Below are 23,745 nucleotides of genomic sequence, written 5' to 3'. Positions count from 1 at the left end.
TCCTTGTGGAGTTGGAAGTTTCATTAGATCTTGCTAGATAGGCCAGCCTTAGTTTCCAGCAGGAGAGCGCCAACGGGTTTGAGTCAGCAGTTTTATCTACATTTAAATGAAGTAAGTGCCGGTTGCTACTATTGGTTGTTTACAGCATAGATTAATCTGTCAATTATTTTCTTGGTTAATCAATAAACTGTTTGGTTTGTAAATCATTAAAGTCACAAATTACATCTGGTACCAGAAACATCTGGTTTTATCCAGTTAAAAAAAACAAAATGACACATTTATTATCGTGTAGAATGAATGATAAATGATAAAATAATCAAGCATAGCATTATTTCAGGCACATGCCTGGTTGATCGGGGGATCTCAGTACCAATGAGATCACCTGATCAGCATCAGCTGATGTGGCAGTATTATAAGAGACTATATACTGTTTAAAAATAATCTTGCTTTTTGCCATAACAAGTCATGGCTGATGCTCCATTTCTACTTCAGTGAGAAATCCATATCGTAAATTACAACCAAACCAGGAACCCCTGTTAACCTTATGCAGTAACCTTCCACGTAACCTGACATGAAATGGCATTACATATCGGGTCGATGCAGCCTGATATGACTGAATGACTTGGAAGGTTACGGCGTAAGGTTCAAAGGGGTTTCTGGTTAGGGCGTAATTTATGATGTAGATCTAATTTACCGGTGTACGCTCTACCTGACTCTGTTCGGATTATCTGGTTGTTGCGCTCATAACGTTCCAAACACGTGAATTACCGACAGTGAAGTTTGCAGAGCACCCTCTGGTGGACAAACTATGCAACATCAACAGAAAAAAGGGTGTTTCTCCTGTTTCCTCTTAACTTTTCAAGTATCAGTCATTATAAGTGCGTGCAGCAATACATCAGCAAATTTCAGCTACCAGCTGATATATTGGTCATGCTCTAGTACTGCATCTTTACTTATCTGGGACCTGCGATGAGAATTAAGCCTTTCCTCACACCTTGTTTGCAATGACTTGCCAATTAATTTATATCCGAAAATATATTAATATAAACATGCAAAGTAATCAAAGAACAAGAAATTGATTGCAAAATAAGGATGACATTGGATGAAATCTCATTGGACGCTTTCACTATCTGCATTACTGACTGTTGATCCAAAGGCTAAATCAGCAGATTAGCTGACGAGGTTTTCTAAACTGGATGAAGCGTTTAAACCAGACGACATGATTAATGAGCTTGTCAGCCTTAAGTGCCAGTACTTCCCAACAAAGATGGACAATTTAAACTAAAGCTAAACTAAACTGCACACTGACAAAGTATTAATGACATTAAAAATAAAACATCTACAGAAAGAAACATACCTACCATTAACACCTGCTGTAGATTTTTTTCTTAGGCATGTGAGGACTCTGTGCTGTATATTAAAGTTTGAGTCCAACATTTTCCCAAAGAGGCAGAGTTTTTCATCCACCTGGCACATCTTACGTACCTGGAAGCCAATAGAACCTTTCTGGCGCATTACATAGGGAGCACTGATTGCTCCATGTGGGCTTAGACAAATAAAACATTTGGCTCAAGTATGCTTTCTTCCTTCTACCTCTCCATCTTCCCCCTCTTTCCCCACAACTCCTGCTGTCAGCTTACTAAACATCCCTCTTCAATAATTGGGCTTGTCATAGACATTTAGGAGATAAGGAAAACTGGGAACAGCAGAAGCCATTTGTCACCTCTCAGCATATTAGCAAGCTGCCGGCTGCGCCTGAGCTTTTAGTAGGGGTCGCTTCCACATAGGCCTGCATCGGCTGCAAAGCCCATAGAAAAAAAAAACCCATCTTCCTCTGGAGGGTACATCGATACCATGCACATATTCCCATAATGCCTGGTGTGCACGCACATAAATGGACACCCATAGTTAAGTAGACTGAAAAAATTGATTAAATGCTATTAGCTATTCTCCAAGCCTACCCTGACATTTAATTACACACACACTGACTGAGTATGAATGCTGACGAGCGATGTACTGGGTTTTTTTTGGGGTTTTTTTTTTGGAGCAACATCTCTTGAGGCAGCCAGCAAAGCTAATTGTCTGAAAGCCAAACACAGTCACACACACACACACACACACACACACACACACACACACACACACACACACACACACACACACACACACACACACTGTATACAGGCTTGTATTTTTAGGGAGATCGTTAGAACACTATATTTTTCAATCAGCTATATATAGTAACACCATAGAAAATTGCGACAGGAAAGAAAAGCCCATGACAACACAAAACAAAGCAAAGCAGTTCAGTTAAAAGGAAACTAAATCATTGATTTCAGTCATTTTCAACTGGGGACGACTCATTTATTAGTTAAGAACTACTGCTTGGTGAATGTAGAGACTAAAAGTGTGCTTTCCAGGCCAAGGACCAATAATTGATGATGAGAAAAGGACTCAAGGGGGTTTTATGTGTGTTTTCTTTCTTTTTTTGACATGGGCAATAATCCCAGTATTGCTAAACATAACTGGGCAATGCTCCCAGTGAAGAGAAAAAAGTGTTACTGTAAAGTTTTGGGCAGAAGAGGACATAATAAATAACAGCTTTTCCTGGAACAGAAGTTGACAGGGCACATTGCAAAAAGAAAAATACAGCAATTTTTAAAGCAGTTTTGCATGTTCAAACAAATTAGGAGTGTTAACGTGGAGAGCTACGTTGTGACAGCACACATGACGGAACTAAAAATAAAGATTGATTAAACATCATCGTAGCCAAGAAATTTAAAATTCTCTTTCAGAGACTACTCGCTCACTAGTCTTCATGCTGTTTAAAAATAAATAGCAGTCTCTAATACACAGAAAGATGCAGTTTTGGCAGAAAAACATCTTCTCAGGTTGCATCTGAACAAACTACAGGACTTCTGGAACAATCGCTTTTGCACAGAAGAGACCAAAGTTCAGATGTCTGGCTATAATGCAAACCACCTGTTTTGAGAAAAACCAAACACCTCTTGCTAACTGTGAAGCATGGTGGTGGAGGGGTAATGATTTGGGCTTGTTCTGCAGCCACACACCTGGGTGCCGTGCACTCATTCGGTCAACTATGAACTCCTCTGTATACCATGCTTTGTATTCTAGAGTCAAATGTGAGGCCTTCTGCCTGACAGCTAATGGTGCTTTTATATTTGCCATTCACCACGTCGCATGGTGCCGTGCAATGAAACTGGTGTAATTTCTCAATTTTTGTAACTCTAAGCATTCTGCTGTTGCCGCCTGAACTAGGTGAAGACATGAGTGTGAAATTTTCCACAGTCCTGAGGTGGTGGTATTTTCTGAGTGGTGACACCTAGAGTTCGGGAGAATACTGCAGCGGCTACTTGCGTCTTAATGATGAGCATAAATAGAAGTGGCAATGACATTACAGCAGCACAAGCTACAACCAATGCAGTGGCTGTAGTGGGGCCTTAAAACTTGGCCAAAATTAGGTCATGTAGCAGGGCAATGATCCCAAACAGAGCAACAAATCCACAATAGAACGGCTGAGAAAGAAAAAAAAAATCCAAATCCAAAGGACAGACCTCTGAAGCAGAACTGAAACTGAAGCACAGTTTTAAAGAAGAACTGGATTCGGCCACAACTATGTGAGAGTCTGTCAGAAAACAGTTACCTTAAGCTGTTGCTGCTAAAGGTGGTTCTACAGGCTACTTAATCACAGGCTGTGATTAGTTTTAATACTGCACACTGCAGTGACTGTTAAGTGAAGACATAGCAGGCGATAACATGACTCTGTGTAGGTCTTTCTTTTTGACATGGCTGTCAGACACCTTAAATGTTTAATAGGCAGACAATGCAAAAGCAAAAGAAAATAGAGAGCCGATAGACTTACCCAGGAAGTCTATGTGCGCTAAAATGAGTAGATGCTGACTTTTGCTTTCATGCAGGGTTATAACACAGTTTTCCCAGTTGAAAGTCCTTTACTTAATCATTTAAGTAATTAGTTTTTTTGTTTTTTTAAGTGTGTACACATGTGTGGGAGTTGGGTTCCCTTTCAGACCGCTTGAATTACACCATCATAAAAGGTTATTATTCATCTTTTGTCCAGTGGCAGCAAAACGCATGTTGCCTACGTCAGCTTTAACAGCTATTGCTGCTGGTTGCTGCTGGTTCAGGGACATGCTAATAAAAACTAATTGAAACTTCAGCCTGCAATCCATTTTAAAGTGCAACTTCACTTCAGAAAAACAAGTTGGGTTTTTTTTTCCCCCAACTATTTGGGCATCAAGCATCAGAGAGTGTAATCTAATAAACAGCTATTAAAGTGAATTTAAAAAACCTGATGATCCAAATCTCATCCATCTGATAAAACTTCGTTTAACAGGCGCAGCTCAAAGCATATGCAACTGTGGCATATGGGTTTTAACTGTTCCTCCACATGTAGAGACAGAAATCCTGTGACGTCCCCGCTGAATATAAATGTTCCTTAACTGGTTGAGTCGCTGCCATGTCTGCATTAAGTCATTAAGGGATTTGTGGTTTTATACATTAACTCATTTGATATTTGGGAACGATATCTCACTGTTTGGAAACAGACGACGGATTTACGGCACAAATCCCCAGTTAGCGCACGGCTGGTCTGACACCACACATCCAGGTTTATATTACAAATGCTGTTCTTAGTAATATCGCATTTCTTTGCTTCTCTGGAGCAAAACCAAGACCAATAAATAACATCAAAATTTGCATATTAACTATGGTTAAACATTAAATGATCTTTTTAATACATACTTACATTAGAATATCCATCACAAGTTCAGCCAATTTAGGATGCAAAATTTGGCAGCAGGTACTTTCCAAGATATTACCTATAAGATGAAAGCTAGAAACTGACACCCAGTTTCTGCTGGTAGTCTGATTTGCAACCCTGTAGTGTGCATTTCAGGAACTGCAATACATGAAACTCACTTTTGTGTGTATGTTTTATTCCACACATGCTGAGGGTTTGGAATAATAGAAGCCGGGGCTTCGACTGTGTGTTTCACGATGCCTTCCAAAACCATAGCTCCGTTTCCTTTTTCCAGCCAACAGAAATTTACATGAATTTTCCATCTGACAGGCGGAAGAAGAGTTGGAAGAGGACTAGACATTGAGCACCTGCCAGCAAACTAATCGGCCTATGACCGATTTGGCCTCGAGGCCCGTCCTGCCCGACCCAACCTATTCGAGCACAAACACCCTGCAGCGCGGCGGGAGGCGCAGGCCGAGCGGCCATGTTTTAAAACCAGGGGAAGAACGGCTCGCAACTTTTCTGCCTGTGTTTGAGAACGGGAGAATTAGATTTGGCTTTCAGCAAAACAGCTGAAGTGTCTTGTTTCACTCAGATGGAAAAACTATGGTGTCGACAGGAAACCACTGAATTTCATCACATTCAAATCTTATTATAGAAAGTTTGTAATACCTCAGGATCTAATTTCCTTGTTATGTACAAGTCCAATGAGATTGAAATTGCGGAACAAATGGAAAAAAGAGATCACCCAAGGGATTTTCAGGAAACGTAGGTGCACTTTCAACCTCAGATGAATAATCACAGTCAAGAAATGAACAATGCCTCTCATTTCCAATGCTTATATCCTAGTTATGCGCCTTTATAGAATTACAGGTTAAAGCTGCAATCTTAAATGTAATTTGTTTGGGACTATTCCACTAAATATGCACTCTCTTGCTTTTGCATATGAACTAACAGCAGCAAAGGAAAGGGAAACTGTTATCTAATTACCTGTTATATCGGGTTTAAGATTTCCCTTCCAAATGCACAGTGTCAGGCCCAGTTCTATGAGGGTGCAAAGGCACCGATTACAGCCTTGGTTTAATATATTAGAACCTCTGCTGAAATATGAATAACAAATGTGCCGCAAAGACATGCCATTAATTATACCAAGGACGTGGTCTTTTGTGAAGTGTATCATAAAATAATTGCAACCTAATAAGCAAGGGCCAACCTCTGGTGATGAAAAATTAGGCCAATGCAGAAGGGGCAAAAAAACTGCAGTTCCTCTAATAACCACAAGGCAACAAAAAGGGAATCAATCTCCATAGAGTCCCAGCTCTACACCATTTAAAAGCATATTTATATCCTGGTATAAAATACCGTTTTGGCCTCTATATAAAGTTTCACCCTTCACAGTAACTCTTAGTTCTTTATAACTCATCAACGTTCATCCACTGTTGGTTGGTAGCTGTCCCAACACAATAATTTGGATCAGTTCACTCTGTATGTGCAGCCTGTTCCATTTGGAACATTTCAAGGGGCTTATCTGCGTAATATTATGGCTTGCTTTTCTATACAGCACATCCTAGACCTTTGTGCTTAATTTTTGATCAGTATAATTCTGATATTTTATTAAATGATTAGGCCATTTACTGCTACTACTAGGCAACTTAGCATTGCGCCGTACAGTTTGAATGTATCTTGCTAACCAAGCTTGATAACACTGGCTAATGAATTAGCACTCCACTCTGCATTTCATATAAGCTAATTTCGAGCTACAAAACAAACAAAAGGAAAAAAAACAATATGGCGGCACTCAAAGTGCTAACCTGACGCTTTAAAATCGTTGATGTCATGGTGGCTGTTTATTATGGCAATAGCTCTGCTTTGTGGTTGCAATGCAACGTTTTTCATCCAGATGTATTTTTATTACTTTGGCAGAAGAGAAAAAGTGTGACTTTCAGAGAAAGGGATTGGTAGTAAATACAGAGGGAGAAAGAGAGTATTGAGTAGAAATGGGCAGAAAAATCAACAGTATAAATATTACGTGGAAGATGAAGAGACAAGAAAAGAGAGAGCCTCTGGAATGTTCTGGAAAGCAGAGAAACAAAAAGGGATGCTAAGAAAGCGCACATATGAAACCACAGTTTTAACCTCCAAATTTATATTCAAAAAATAATTTTTAAAAAAGGCATTATATTTTAGAGCTTGCCACATGGATGAACATAAAGTTCCTGTATTTGCGTTTTTAATCTAGATAAAAGCAGCTGTAGATGGCTATAAACTAGGTGATAATCTGTTTTTGGCAGGCCGCGATCACTTTTAGGTGTCTGCCCTTTTGCACCACAATAATTTCACACGCACCTTAACTGATTTTAGGTTTGGAAGTGGGCCTGTAGATCCTAGCCAGACATCCGAGGAAAACCCTTTATACTGCAGTAGGGGGTAGTGGGGAAAAAGCACAGCAGATTCCCTTGACTTTACTTGTCTCACTCTTTCTGCAGCTGCTGAGTCAACATTCAAATATTTGCAATATCGGTGGTCAGAAAACCACGAACAGCAGGTGGAGAGATTGAAAGAAAATCAGTTCATGCATGTCTGTCTGCCTGACACAGCAGAGCCAAGTCTGAATCAAATTTCATTTGTCTGCTTTCTGGGCCACATGTTTCCAAGCCAATGACCTATCACCTTGTTGCTGTAATCCTTCAACAATGATGCTGCGATCTGGCGCTTCCTCAATCCTACAGTCCACTGCTGACCAGCAGCTGCATGGGTTTATCTTTATGTAGGAAAAAAAATTACACAGACTCCGCAAACTCACATCTTCTCTTCTTTTAGCTTTTCTCACAGCTGTTGTAGCTTAAAGATAAATAAATAAATAACAGTGTTATGAAATCAAAAAATATCACTCAAATTGATTTGGCTCATATTCAAATGTGTTCATTTTATTTACCTGGATGTTATTTAACACAACTTACCACATATTAGGTTTAATATAGCAATAACTGTGTCTACCATAGGTCACCGGTTTCATACTAGCTTCATACTAACTTCACTATTATTTTTATTTCACTATTATTAACTAACCTAGTTAGCCATTGCTAGTAAAATTTTCAGCTATTTATACACTAATTTGAACTATTTTGGCTATATACCCTTTACTTTTCATAAAATAATACTTCTAAAATATTAACATGATTAATTTTTTTAAAATCAGCCATTAAACCCTAATTTTCATCTACTTCAGTTAAGTTTTTATTAATATTAATCCTTTAATGTTTACATTTTCAGCCAATCTATCTATCAGTGTGGTCGATTTGAACCATGCTAGCCCCACGTTTAGCTATTTAGCCACTAACTTTAACTAACAGTTTCAAACATTTACCCATTATTGTTGTCCATTTCATAATAGCTGCTAAAAATTGTAACCATTTAGCATTACTTTGACCTAAATTTATTTAGTTACAGAAAGTTACAGCTTTTAGTTACATTTTAGCCTTTTTTTTGAGCTTTTAGATAATTTAACCTTGTAGCCTAACAGTTTTAACCATTTGATTGCTAGCCTTAGCTAACAAGTTAAACGATTTATCCAGTACATTTGACTTCTTTTAACCACAGAGCCTTACTTTTAGCTAATTTAACCATTTAGCCAATAGATTAAGATTTGTTTGACCAGTCGTTACTTAAGCTTGTTCATACATAGCTATTTATTTTCACCATTTTGACTGTGCTCGATTGCTAATTAATTCCCATGCACCTAGTATTCAGCGTTACAACTGACAAAATTAGCAATTTTTTCATACTAGCTGACCTACCAGATAATATTTTAATGTGAACCTTGACAACAAAAGTGCCTTGAGGTGTACAAATTTAGCAGGTGAATGTCACATCATATTACATATTCATGGAAGGATCAGAAGCAAATTTGTCCAATAAAATTTGTTATCAGTCCAAGTAAAAACTTCACCAGGCTGTTGAATAGACAACATTAAAACAACCTCCTCCTGAGCTTTTTTTACTCTCTACAGTAACTACACAAAACTCCTGAACTAGTATACAGTATTCATACAGTCTGCATGACCATACCATAAATGCATATTCAAGGCAAGCAACTTGTGTTCAAAATTTATGTGCAAAACCACATTTTAAGTGACCACAACCCACAAATACATGCACACACGCACACACACTTCCCAGCAACCATCTAGCTAAACCCTTCAATCCATGATGTAATCTCTAAGTGTGTTCAGTAATTACAAGGTCTCGGGTGCTTGGAGCCACCTCGGCCTTATGTAACTTAAGATTCACGTGCCGTTAATTCAGCGAGCGAGATTACAATATGGTTGTTCTAAAGCCTGCCGCGGGACGGTCCAGTATTGCATCCAGCTCCTTGCTAGTCAGCAGATGATGAAGAAAACTAAAAACATGTATAAACTCTCATTCATAAGAGAAATCAAAAGAAACTTTGAGATTGTTTGGCTAGGGATGCAAAATGGCACACTGAGCAAACTTTAAAACAATATGCATCTATGTCAAGCACGTATTTAAGCTAAAGTCATGTAGGCAGATTTTTGATGCCTCATAATTATAACAGCTATAGCTAGAATTTGATCCCTGCTTTGGTCGAAGTCTCTTCTTTAAAACATTTCACTGGATTAGATGTACAGATAATAGTCACCTCTGCATAAGCAGGATCAACACAGAGGTGACTTTGGCATGCAAAACAGATATAAACTTTATTCGCAGTGCACTTAATGCTCATATGCTTCAGATAAAAGCACATAGCGATGAGATGCCATCAAAAGCTCAAAGATTGAAAATGGGTCTTGAAAAATCGCAGGAGTATTCATTAAAAGTCAGTGGCCCTGAGCCAGAGGCCCATAACTGGCTTCACTACCAGCCACAATCTCTATGAAAACCTCCCCCGGAGCTTCATCAACAAAGCCTTCACTGAAGAGCTTTAACACGCTGGAGGCTGAAAAAGGATTACTTCAAATCAAAGAACAACAAAAGCATGTACGGAACAAGCGGCGTCTAGGGGCGCCAGAACTTACTGGAAAGCTGCTAACATTCCCAGTTCGTCGTCATCATCACACGGCTCCATCCTGTCAGCTGGACAGATGAAGGAAAGCTCGGGTGGAGTGAGCGGAATGGATGCCCCAGCCCCACCACCACCACCACCTCCACCACCAACAGGCTCAGAAAAAAAAGAGCTCCTATCTCGCTCCCTGAGTCCAAGTCCTCCTCTAAAAAAAATCTACTTCCTCTGAATCTCTTTAGAAAAAAAATCCCCAAACTCAATTTTCTGTGTGTGTGTGTGTACGTGTGTTTGCATATGTGTATATCTTTGTGTGTTCCTGTGTTTTTTTCCTCATTCCTAGCTTGGTGCCAAATGTTCCAGCTTAGTGCTGCTGTGCAGCACCACTGGTGATGGATTTAGCCGGGGCATCTGGGCCAGGGATAAACTCCATTCTCACACACACACACACAAACAAATGCACGGACACCCGCACACACATCGCATGCACATGAGTGTCATGCGGCATAGCAGCGGACAATGTTGAGACCCCCCCTCACAAAACCTCAACAGTAAGATCACAAGATGTGAGCTTTACAATAAAGACACACACACACAGACCCACACACTACTTTTGCACTCGCAGAGCATCCGCACAGAGCCGCTGGATCAATGCATGAACAGATGTGTGCCAACTTCAGAGCTGCCACTAAGCGCAGACATCAGCAGCTGTACTTACACATGTGCATGTGTGCGTATCTCTTAAACCTTGCTGCTCCTGGGGAAAGATGCGTGGGACATATAGTAGGCACCTCACTACATTTATGTGTTTGTGTGAGAATCAGTGGCCATGATACAATCCTCTGTGGTCAGAGCAGACGGAGGTCAGCTGTGCCTGTGGGCATGCAGCAGACAGTGTGCGATTAACACAACAATGATGTATATAATAAGGACAAAACATAATAGCAAGCTCGTCCTTGCTGACTCGCTACAGAGGAGAAGCAGGGCCTGATGATAATAAAACCTGATCATGTAAAGTGAGAGACAAGATTATTTCGGGGCACCATCAAGTGCTGTTTCTTCTTTTTCTCTTTGTGTATAAAATCTCCTGTAAAGTTAACACGGGCTGATCTTCAGCATGTGTGTGTGAGTCTCTGATGTTTTTTTAACAGGGCAAACTTTCTGTTTTATAATTACAGGCCAGTCCATCATTTTACACTTTATATTTCTAATACTAACATATCTCAGGGATTAAGTGTGCTGCTAAACTTCTTTATACTAATAGAAAAGGGAGTGTCACTGGAGGCCCACTTAAATTAAAAGTGTATTTGGCCCACAGCTGAGGGAGTTTGACACCCCTGCTGCAGATCCTACAGATAATCCTCTATTTTGTAAATCTTGGTCAATCAGTGTTTCAGAATAGACTTAATTTTTTATTCAGTAAGATCAGAAATAAGCGATTGAGCCCTTAAACGCAGCGCTAACAACCAAAATACGTTTTCCCATAGACTTTTATAAGACAGGAAGTCATTTTGCAACCAGAGCTATCGCCATCTGGTGGTCTTCAGATGGAATGCAGGTTCAAGGAACTAATGCACTTTTTTTTGTTCACTACATCCATGTTTTAGGCTGTCTATGATGTTGACAGCCACCAAATACTAGGTGTCCTGTGAGCTGAAAAGCATTATATAAGTACCAATCCATTCAAACTACTGAGATGTTATACTTTGTAGGCTATGTTGTAGACTGCAATTTTAGCTTTCAGTTTATTTAAACATAAAGTATTCATTATATAGCATTATTGCAGAATACTATCAAATAAGAAGTGCATAAGTCCTCTCTCGCCAGATTGATGTAGAATGATGTAGTGGTCAGGATAAAATCACATTTAATGGGAAACTGGAGTCGAAAACATCATTGTCATTGGACATTGACTATATTACAATGCAGTGACTTCACCTGAGCCCCAGGTGGCAGACTTCAAAAAAGTATACAGGAATGACTACCTGGTCATCATGTCTCCAACTGTTTGTGTATTTAAAGAGGATAATCAAGGCACAAGTTGTTCCAGGACTTTGCCACGGCGCTACCTTTGGGCATCCTTACACACTGGTAAACAGTACTGGCTTTTCAAAAAGTGTATAGCGCCCAAGACACAGGCTCTTGGAGAAACAACTGGTGGCTTTAAAAACCTGTTATAACAAGCACTACTTTGATAACCTAAGTGATAAATAGGAACTACAGTCTTCTACTTTATGACATCTAACAGCCTCTTTGAAGTGTTACCAGTCTGATAATCCTGTAGATTTATAATCGGATGTCGTGATGTCCTCTGCAGTCACACTTTGTGGCTGAGTAAATCATTCGTTTAACAGCTGAATTTGGCTTCGGTACACTGCAACATCAGTTTCTGTGTATCGCAATATGCAAATAGCTGTTAAACAAGTTGGCAGTGACAGAAAATCATCGATATGTCATTATCAAAGGACAATGAAGTCAGCTTAAGCTGCCTTTTAAGGATGTGGCAGGACAGTTTTGGCACTATGATGACTGTTCTGCACATTATTCCAAGATATGATGCCATCTCTGCACATTCCAGTCCAGTGAAGACCAGCTCCGTTTGCTGCCTCTTGAGATGCCACCTGCTCCTGACTCTTGGCCAAGGATATCTATAGCCAACACTACAGGGATGTGACTACTGATTTGTATGCAGCCATGACCCTGTTGGTCTAATTTTACACCTAACATAAATATCTGCTTATGCAGTGTATTGCATTAATATGAAATATCAGCCAGCTAGCATTTTTCACTACAGATATGGCAGGATCCTTTAATTAGTAAATGAAAGTAACCCTAAACACAAACACATACAGGTGTGTATGTATGTATGTACAAATTATACTGGAAGCATCTCCTGGTCGAAAGACCTCAGCCTTGTCCATCTGGAGGCTTTGTAGACTTTATGTAACCCTGCCTGTTTACTGAGAAAAGCGTCCCCTGAGTAAAGGCACTTTACTTTTTTATCCACTCACTGTCATGAGCTCTGTTTTATGCAATATTATGTGGATTGTCATGGGAGAGCAGATGACGGGGGAAGGTAGTGCAGCGGGAGACGCAAAGAGGACAAAATTAGGGGAAGAAGGAAGGAAGAAGGGAGATATGTGGAAGGAGGAGCGATTCAGAGATGACTCATAAAGCAAATTACAGGATGAGTGATCTCATTTCGTCTTCAAGGGAGTAATAATTGGAAAAAATACAATAATGACAATCCCAATTCAGAATCAAAAGTAATAAGCTGTCATCAGTTCTCTTCATTCACATCTCATTCATGGCGTCGTAGAAGATTTGACATGACACAGAGCTCAGTCCTGGGTGCCAGATTACTTTTTCATTTTAAAAAGAATTTAATCACGCCCTCTCCAATCAGTCATAAAACACCACTAACTAACCAACACATCAATCTGGGACAAAAAAAAAAAAAAAAAACACCTTTTAAAACTACATGATTGGCATTTATCTTGTGTTTTATACCAAAGAAAAAAAAAAGAAATCTCATTTTGACATAACTCTCAAATTTGTATGCAACTCACATCCAGCCGTGCTTACAAATTCATCTGCTAGTCCAGTGAGGGCACTAAATCAAAGGTCAGAATTTTAAACTCGAATGTTATGCGCTGTTGGAGTGATTTGGACATCTCAGCGCTGTGATCTTGTGTTCAAAAAGTACCAAACCAGCCAGATGGAGGCAGGACGCAGTTGAATTTTAAATCGGCCTCGCATCTTTCTGCTGTATTTTTTAGTCAGTTTCATTAGATGTCTCCTTTGTATTATGGCAGGACTCAGTCTGATCAATTCTGTATTTGAAAACCCGCTTGGATTTAAATCCATCAGTCCTTGCCACAGCCCGATTAAAGGAGGAAATTGAAACTTGTAAAAAGAGTAAATTTTGTTTACATTTTGGGTTGACTCATGGTGCCACGGCCACCATAGCCAACTTTTTATGGGGAAAGAGAAGCCTTTAAAGCAAGAGTCCACAAAAAAATCAGATTCACACACAAGTCCTCTGGCATATAGTGATATTTATCCATCCAGATTGTTTTGGTGTCAGTTCCTCAGTTTTAGATATATTGCCCAGAGAAATGTCAGCATTGTCGTAAATGTAACGGAACCAGATGGTACTTAGGTTGTGATGCTCAAAGCAACAAAAAGAAAAAAAGAAAATGACATTTGAAAATCTCCACAAAGCTGCAAACCTCGCTGAGGGCAGTTTCACATAGGAACTATTTTCTCTCTGCTCACTACATCCAGTATTAAAAATGAGAGACTCACCACGATGATTTGACAAACATCCGTGCCAGGAATGACTGTATGAACTGTTTGGGAGATATTTCTTTTGTTCTTGCTTAGATTTTGTAATCGTTAAAATATGTTGTTTTAGATGGGTAGGTATATTAAACTAAACCTTCAGCCGAGTTCTTTTCCATCTTTGTTGCCCCAAGTACAAGTACAAACAAATTCAGATAGAAAATACCGCTGAACATCTGTACATGAATGGTAAATGGCCTGTATTTGTATAGCGCTTTACTTAGTCCCTAAGGACCCCAAAGCGCTTTACACTATATTCAATCATTCACCCACTGGTGATGGCAAGTTACACTGTAGCCACAGCTGCCCTGGGATGCACTGACAGAGGCAAGGCTGCCAGACACTGGCGCCACTGGGCCCTCTGACCACCACCAGTAGGCAGCGGGTGAAGTGTCTTCACACAACGACAAGGACACAACGACCGAGACTGTCTGAGCCGGGGCTCAAACCGGCAACCTTCGGATTACAAGACAAACTGCCAACTCTTGAGCCATGAATGCAATTAACTCTCCTCATAACCCTGATCTGGTATTTCTCTTCTAATGGAAATGTCTTATTCATTTAGACAGCATGTGCCTAACATGGAGTTTAATTGGCGAGGTCGGGGTCAACAAGGACAGCAGAGTTGTGAGCTGTAATACCAAAACAATGAGCTGAAAGCTGATAAAATGGTGTTTAAAGAGTATGATCACAATATTGTGTGGGCTTGTTACTTTGAGCTTTCGTGTTAGAAATAACCAAGTCACAGTCAACAGCCACTTTATGAGGTACACCAGTTCAACTGCTTATTAACACAAATATTCTACTAGCCAATCACATGGCAGCAACTAAGTGCAACTTGTCTTATAGACATGGTCAACTGACTGAAGTTCAAGCTGAGCATCAGAATGAGAAAGAAAGGTAAGTTAGATTTGAACATGGCATGGTTGCTGGTGCCAAACTGGCTGCTCTGAGTATTTCGGAAACTGCTGATTTACACAGTCGTCTACGGGGTTTACAGAGATTGGGCCAAATAAAGAAAAAAATATCAAGAGAGCTGCAGATCTCTGGGCAGAAATGCCTTGTTGATGTCAGAGGAGAATGGCCAGACTGCTTCGAGCTGACAGGAAGACAACAACAACTTGAATAACCCCCCATTACAACCAAGTTATGCAGAAAAGCATCTATGAATGCACAACACGTTGAACACTGAAGCAGATCACCGCAACAGGTGCCACTCCTGCCAGCTAAGAACAGGGAACTGAAGGCAGAATTTGCACAGGCTCGCCAATACTGAACAACAGAGGATTAGAAAATTCATACTTGGTCTGATGCGTCTTGATTTCTGCTGTGAAATTTGGATGGTAGGGTTAGAATTTGGTGTAAACAACATGAATCCTTGTATTAACAGGTGGATGGTGGTTCATGGTATGGGGGATATTTTCTTGGCACAGTTTTAGGCTCCTTAATGCATGCTCCATCGTCCAGGTAAGTAAATCTCCAAACGTTGATTCTGTTTATAAGATTGGGGAAACCTGCAGTCAGCTGAGACTGAAGAAGTCACTTGGATGAGTGACGAAACGTTTCTCCCACAAAACGCTACGTCCAGATGAACAGAATCACCTTTTGGAGATTTAGGCTCCTTAGTACCAATTGAGCATTGTTGAAGCACCACAGCCTTGTTGTTAGCCATGTCCATCCCATTATGACCAACCAAACTGTACCCATTGTCTGATGGTTGCTTTCAGCAGGATAACACACTAAGTTATATGGTTTATAGAACAACTCAGCTGGCCTACCCTGTCATCAGATCTCAGTCCAACAGAAAGAGCACCTTTGGGATGTGGTCGAACAGGAGATTATGCAGCCAACAAATCTGCAGAAACTGTGTAACACTATCATATCGGTATAGCCCAAAGTCTCTAAGGAATGTTTCCAGCACTTTGCTGAATCTATGCCACAAAGAATCAGGATGGCTCAGAAGGCAAAACATGGTTCACAATCCAGTACCAGTACTGTGTTCGTAATGGAGGTGGAAGGTGACTGGTTCTATAAAAACACTGGGTTAGGGTTATGGGAAGCTAGAGGATTATCAGTGGTTTGTAGCTTGCCTCCACCAGTGTGTGAATGTGAGAGTGAATGAATAGTGGAATTATAAAGCGCTTTGAGTGTCTAGAAAAGCACTATATAAATGCAATCCATTATTATTATTATTATTATTATTGTTTGTAAGTTTGGTTTTGAATTGCATTGGGACAGACATTATTATAGTTCTGACCTGCTAGCAGGTCTCCTTGCTGCCACATTAAATGCTTAATTATCCATTTACTTGGCAGTATTTACATGAAACATACATTGCATACGTTCATATTTCCCTATTTTTAACACATATAGGTAAGCCTGCCACTATCCTACAAACGAAAGCACAGCCTCACACTAAAGTCAGACTCGCATTTTATGTCAAAAAACCACAGAGCTTGAAAGGAGTAGAAAATGCAGTTGCTACAGTAAGATAAGGAGGAGGGCTCCAATCAGAGTGTCTCCACCCAACTGTGAAAATGTCTGTCTGCCACACACTGTGCTTGCCTGGGGAGATAGAAACAACTTTCTTCAAAATTCTCCAGAAGCATTTAAAGCTTCTGCTCAGATGAAATGAGGTGCAAAGTGCATGGGGACACAGAAACACACTGCGATATTTGAATATCTGTGCTGTCCCATACATGGCTAAAATAGAAATACTTTACCCATCACAAGCACCGCAGGTTCACCACATTCCACCTCTTAAATATATATAGACATAAAAGGATGAAATGGAACTACACACTATATCATATCTTACCTCATGGCTTAATGTGCCATCCTTTTGCGGCTCTCTGCCCGACTGTCTCCTAATCCTCAGACTGCCACCCAGCACAGGGGCAGGTTCCAGCAAAAACAATAACCTGAACTGCAGCAAAATTACTTTATGTTCAGGGTCAGTGGGGGTGGTGTGGAAAAGAAAAACAAGATGTTCAAAGTTGAGGAGCAGATGGGATGCAAGGAAGTGAAGGAGAAAAGTGAGCTGAGAAGAAACAGACGTGATTAGGATTGGAGAAAGCTGGGAGTCGAGGGCAGAGGGTCCAGAAGAGTGCTGATGGGGTCAGGTGATTCAACGGCAAGTGGAAAATCTCTTTATCTGCTTTCTTTCCTTACATCTCTGAAGCTCTCTCCGTCTCTGCTATGATTATCATCAGGCTGCCTCTCCTTTTTTCCCCCTCACCCTCCCTCTCTCTCTTGCTCTCGCTAAACATCTGGGGATGTGATTATTACGTTTGCTCAGAAAAAAATCCGAACGAGGGCAAAGACATTAACACAGAAACAGTTGCTTATGTTTAGAAAAGGTAATCATATTCTTATATTTATGTTATATTAATACTATTGTGTGGGTAATTATGTGCATTAGAAAGTCTCACCTTAATTGTTTTCAGCAATTGTCATTACTGTCACTACTTCCTCCCCTCAACCCCAACCGGTCACAGCAGATGGCTGCCCCTCCCTGAGCCTGGTTCTAGTGGAGGTTTCTTCCTGTTAAAAGGGAGTTTTTCCTTCCCACTGTCACCAAACCTCTTGAGGTCATCTAATTTTTTTTATTTTTTTTATTTATTTTTTTTTTGGGGGGGGGGGGGGGGGGGGGGGGTTCTCTGTATTATTATAGGATCTTCCCCTTACATTAAAAAAATGCTTTGGTGCAACTGTTGTTGTAATTGATGCCATATAAATAAAATTGAATTGAATTTTGACAGCAATGCCAAGACAGCTACAGTGGCACATTAACAATGACTCAGTAACATATCTTAGCAATTTCTTAAAGGTTTTGCAACTCAACAACGCAAAGACTCATGGGAATTTAATGTTCATATTTAAATAGCAGAATTAGCAGTGTTATTACTGGCCCTTCTTTTCCTTGACACTAGCTGTGAAATGTGTCAATATGTCTGCTCTTCTCTTCCTCCTAAGAGTCGACATTTTATCACATTTTCATGAGAAACAGGGATCATGGGAGCTAGTTGGACCGTTTCCCAGGACCAGATTAAATGTGTATATCTAACCTTACTGCACGTGGAGATTAGTTCTGACTGGATCACTTCCAATTTCGTCCCACCTTTCTACACAGCTTAATTAATTCTGATTGGATCTCGTCTCTCCAGAATATTTTCCTCTCAATTTCATTCACTGACAAAAGTCTCCATCATCGCTTTTGTCCTTGTGCATTAGTTTATATGTAGTTATCATCTTGTTTTTGTCTGAAAAAAAATGAAGAAAAGTAAATGAAGAAAAATATGATGAAATTATTATTATTAGTCAATGAAATTTAAATTGTCCGACAGTGGACTCCTCTTTGCGAATATCCTGCTAAACCTCAGTGCAGCGTTCAATACTGCTGACCATATTTTTTTATTACGGAGACTAGAGCATGCCGTTAGTATTAAACATACTGTGCTGCACTAGTTTAAATCATGCATGTCTAATAGACTTCAATTTGTTCATGTAAATGGGGTCTTCTTTACACCATAAGGAGTTCCACAGGGTTTTGCGCTGGGACAAAGTCTTTATGTTATACATGCTTTCCTTAAATACATCCATTTTCCCTGCTATGACATATACCCAGCTTTATCAATCCATAAATCAGATGACAAGCTGGTTCAGCCAGAAGTTTCCTTCCTTTCAGAGGGATTTTTAATTCCCACTGTCCATACTAGTATATAAATAAAATTAAACTGAACCAAACTGAATCAATATGTTCAGCTAGCAATGGGCCACTGTGATTGACAGTATTGTGGTGAAAACAAACTTTTGGCGAGTGTTTACATTTGTTGTAAAATCTGTTATGGTTGTATATGGTTGTACAAAATATGTGTACAACCATATGAAAAGGAAATTTTCATATTTTAAAAAACTAGGTACACCCCATGATTCAATAGCTTGTAGAGCAGGGGTAGGGAACTCCAGGCGTCAGGGGCCGGTGTCCTGCAGGTTTTAGATGTGTCCTTGATCCAACATAGCTGATTTATATGGCTAAATTACCTCCTCAGCATGTCTTGAACTCTCCAGAGGCCTGGTAATGAACTAATCATTTGATTCAGGTGTGTTGGCCCAGGGTGATATCTAAAACCCTACGACACGGGCCCTTGAAGCCTAAGTTCCCCACCCCTGTTGTAGAGCCAACTTTGGCAGCAATAACTTAAAGTAAGGATAAGAGTTTTCGGTTTGACTTTATCAATCCCTCACATCATGCCTGAGGTTTGCAGGCATTTGTTCATGCACAACTCTTTTAAGGTCCCACCACAGCATTTAAATAAGGTTGAAAAAATAAGTTTTTTTTTCTTTTTCAGTCATTTCAGTCGTTTTCTATTTGATGTTGTTCTTGGGCTCATTGTCCTGTTGCAAGACACAATTTGGGCCCGGCCTTTGCTGTCATACATATGGCCTCACATTTGTTACACTTGGTAATAGAGAGGAGTTCATAGTCAACTCACTGACTGCAAGGTGGCCAGGTCTTGTGGCTACAAAACAAAAGCCCAAATCATCACCATTCCACCACTGTGCTTAACAGTGGGTGTGAGGCGTTAGTGCTGATATGCTGTGCTTGGTTTTCACCAAATGTGGTGCTGTGCATTATGGGTAAACATCTCCACTTTGGTCCATCCAGAGGACATAGTTGCATGAGTCTTGTGAACTGTTCAGATACAACTTTACAAACCTAATCCATGCTACCATGTTCTTTTAGAGGGAAAAGACTTTCATCCAAACAAGCAGTACTTGTTTAGTTTTTTTCTAATTGTGCTGTCATTAACTTTAACATTCAACATGCTTGTAGAATCTGAGATATAGCTCTTGGGTTTTTTGCCATTTTTTGGGCACAGTCTGACCTTGGGGTGAATCAGCTTGGATGGAAGACTTTGGTAAAAATAGAGGTTTTGGGAGTGTGTTGGTCTAGAGCATTCAGGTTTAATAACACAATGCCAAAGTGCTCAAACTTGCTGAAGGTTAATTAAATGCATTTGATCATCAGCAGCTGGCTGCTACTTACCTCTTAATTCCTGTGGATTCACATAATGTTGCATCTTTGATATCTATACTGAACGCCATCTCAGTGAAGGCTGGAAAATTATAAGTGGGCTCTTTTCTAGCAGCCGTTGTAGCTTGTTAGGAGACTCACACGCTGATTAGCAGGAATTCAGAACCATGCTGCCTGAATGATTTGAGTTCATAAATATTTTTTGTTCAGTCAATGTCTTGATTGAAAACGCCTTCAGGTCATACCACAGCATTTCCATAGGAGTGGAGTGAGGTGGGCTGACAATGCCTTGTAAAATATCTCAACACAATTAACTGTTGCCTTAACAATTACAAGGACAAGAGGTAGCAAAACAGACCCAAATCATGATTCTCTTGAGAGGCAAAGTGACGGAAGTGAGAGAGGTAAGTGACGGAAGTGAGGACAAGGTAAGCGACTCATGTTGTAACTGACGTCAGACGCCGGAGATTTTGGCGGAAAATTAAAGCGAATGGTAGTTTAGATTTGAATAAATTCCTTTAAGCTTCAGTATAACCAAATACACTTATCAATTGTTTTATAACTAACAACATTTGTCTAAATCATCTCCAACACCCTGGAGAACAACGGGGAGAGTTTAGAGGCTCTCCAAGATTACATTGATCAGTACTTCCAGGATCTCGTGATGAAGAAGGCTCAGAGTGCAGCTTCCCCGGCCAAACCTGAGACGCCGTCGTCGAAAAGACTTCGCCCGGCAGATTCCCCCGGCACAACATCGCCAGCCGGCAAAGATATTGTCGACATACTGGAGTCAATCGACCAACGACTGTCCAGTTTCGATGCAAGGCTGTCCTTGGTGAAGATTCTTCACCGGGAATTTAAATCCTTGCGAGAGTCCCTGGAGTTCAGCCAGCAGCAGGTGGAAACGCTCGCTGCTGAAAATGCCACGCTAAGGGAGTCGGTGAAATGTCTCACAGACAATGTTACTCAGCTAAATAGAGAAAATAAAAAAATAAAAGAAACAGTTATAGATCTACAAGCTCGTAGCATGCGTGATAATCTGGTATTTTCTGGTATTCCAGAAGCCGCTGGAGAGGACGCGGAGACCACGGTAAAAAGCTTCATCAAAACCCACCTGAAGCTGCCCGAGGACACGGTGAAGAACATCGTCTTTGATAGGGTGCATCGCCTCGGCCCCATTCGGGCTGCGGCCGGGAGACCACGTCCTATCGTGGCCAAATTCGGCCACTACAAACAAAAGGAACAGGTGAAAACAGTGTTGCCAACTCCTCAGTAAGGAAAATCGCTATTGGCTGTCCTAAAAGTCGCTAGAAGTCGCTAAATGACATCATCACCTAATTTGCATAATTGGTCATGCTAATATAATTGTAACCTATGTTGTTGGAGAGAGAAATAACATCGTGGAAGAGACATAAAGTGAGTAAAAAACGTCCTAAATGCATTTAGAGTTTATTTAGAACTAAAAATTAAATTTCTTTTAGCAATTTTTTTTTTTTAATGTCACAATTCCAACCCTGCTCCTTTACCTGGGCCTGGACCGGCAAAAGTGACCCGAAATAGGCACTCTGGTGGAGTTACTTTTTGTGTGTGTGTGTGTGTTTATAAGTAGTTTTAAACCTTGTGATCCACAAAACAGCATAAGAGTAAAAGAAGAACTGCCTGCGTTACAGCACCCGCTGCTTGTTGAGAGTAAAAGCATACCCGCTTTCACGTCTTTTTTAGCGACTTTCTTTAGAAAAAAAGTCGATAGGGGGTCTGAAAACTCGCTAAATATAGCGACAAAGTCGCTAAGTTGGCAACACTGGGTGAAAAGCCGCGGCAGGGAATTAAAAGGAACGGACTTCAGCGTGAACGACCAGTTCCCCAAAGAGATCCTGGAACGACGCAGGGTCCTCTTCCCAATCTGACGCAGCTTTATCCAGAAGGGCTCCCGCGCTGTCATCGCTGTGGACCAGCTGTACGTGGACGGACAGCTCCACCGCGACCCCGACATCACTCCATGGCTGTATTAACTTCACACCAGATAAGAATCCGCTACACCCTTTCCCCACCCACTCACACTAACTTGCATTAACATCTGTTTAACTTACTAGTATCAAATCACATCTTAGGTGTGATTTCATAGCAGAATTAACACCGTCACTCTCCGTCAATGGTTTGATCGGAATGTTTCCGGATTTTTTTTTTTTCTTCTCGTTTTTTGTTCTCTTTTTTCCCCCTCTTGTTTTTATGCTGCTCACCCTTGTCCTTGGTTTCTTTCTTTCTTTTTTCTTTCTTTCACTGCTTCGATCACCTGCTTCCACACTCACCCACAAACAACATCCTTTATTTGGACACATACGCACAGCACGATCACGCACAGCCATGCGCTCAACGGCAGCACATTTACATCAGACAGCGCACACAGTCGTATAGGATACACACACTTAAACCAAGCGTACTCATATTAGTAAATATGCACACACATAGTCAGACTCAGGGAGCATCTCACCACACATTTTTTCTCTCTCCCCCTCTTTTTATTTACGAACAAGTGATGTATTCTCTCCACCTGTCTAAGCGACACACACAGCGCACACCCCTAGTTATACACAGACATCTATGGGTGCACTAAGATTCGTTACATGGAATGTAAATGGAGCTGGCTCCAGAGAAAAGAGGTTAAAAATATTTAACCAACTCAAAAAACTACAGGCAGATGTTGTCCTTTTACAAGAGACCCACAGACCTCTTAGAGGTTCGAATGAACTTAAAACACCTGAGTTTCCTAATGTGTTCTCAGCTTGTTATAATTCTAGACAAAGGGGAGTAGCAATTTTAATCCATAAAAAAATTAATTTCACAGTACTCGATACAGTTATAGATCCAGAGGGCAGATTCTTAATCATTAAACTATCTATACTTGATAAAAAGCTATGTATTGTAAGTGTATATGGTCCAAATGTTGATGATCCCTCATTCTTTCACGGTTTTTTCAGTGCACTCTCTGAACACTTAGATGGCACACTTGTTCTTGGAGGCGACCTCAACCTTGGACTAAATGAAGAAATGGATAGGCTCAATACAGCAGGAACTCAGCGTAATTGGCAGTCCATAAATATAATCAAACAGTATATGAGCGACTTTGGTCTTTGCGATGCATGGCGCTCCCTTCACCCCACCAGTAAGGAATATACTTTTTTCTCACATGTCCATCACTCCTACTCTCGTCTGGATTATTTTTTGGTCAGCAGCTCACTGCTGAGGGACATTTCAGACACTGAGATTCACCCTATAGCTGTCAGCGATCATGCTCCTGTATCTTTAACACTAATGCACAAGAATAATACTACACCAAGTAAAAACTGGAGATTTATTACATCACTGCTTAAAGATGAAGACTTTATTAAATATTTTAAAAAAGAGTGGACTTCATACTTAGACTTTAATGACACTCCTGGAACATCAGCTTCTGTTCTATGGGAAGCAGGGAAAGCTGTGATGAGAGGTAAAATAATTTCTTTCTCATCACATAAAAAGAAAAAAGAAAACAAAAATATTCAGGAATTAGAAAAAACCATCAAA

At 40.3% G+C, this 23,745-nt stretch overlaps 1 protein-coding gene across 3 annotated transcripts in view; it reads right to left on the bottom strand.

Annotated features, from left to right (window-relative positions):
* Positions 1-23,745, bottom strand: part of LOC134621309 (FERM and PDZ domain-containing protein 4-like) — a 114,848-nt gene that overhangs the window by 78,289 nt on the left and 12,814 nt on the right. The window contains exon 1 of one of the 3 annotated variants that reach the window (XM_063467735.1): positions 16,963-17,327. The exons of 1 other annotated variant lie outside the window; for it this stretch is intronic. In XM_063467735.1, the coding sequence (XP_063323805.1) occupies positions 16,963-16,967 (5 nt within the window). In that variant the 5' untranslated portion in view covers positions 16,968-17,327. Of the gene's footprint in view, positions 1-9,816; positions 9,943-16,962; positions 17,328-23,745 lie in introns of those variants that run through there. One more of the 3 variants, XM_063467733.1, reaches the window with a different exon arrangement.

The sequence above is a fragment of the Pelmatolapia mariae genome, linkage group LG23 (assembly GCF_036321145.2).
Source record: "Pelmatolapia mariae isolate MD_Pm_ZW linkage group LG23, Pm_UMD_F_2, whole genome shotgun sequence".
Lineage (NCBI taxonomy): Eukaryota > Metazoa > Chordata > Actinopteri > Cichliformes > Cichlidae > Pelmatolapia > Pelmatolapia mariae.
The sequence above is the reverse complement of the archived record's forward strand: the minus strand, read 5'-3'. Positions and strand labels throughout refer to the sequence as shown.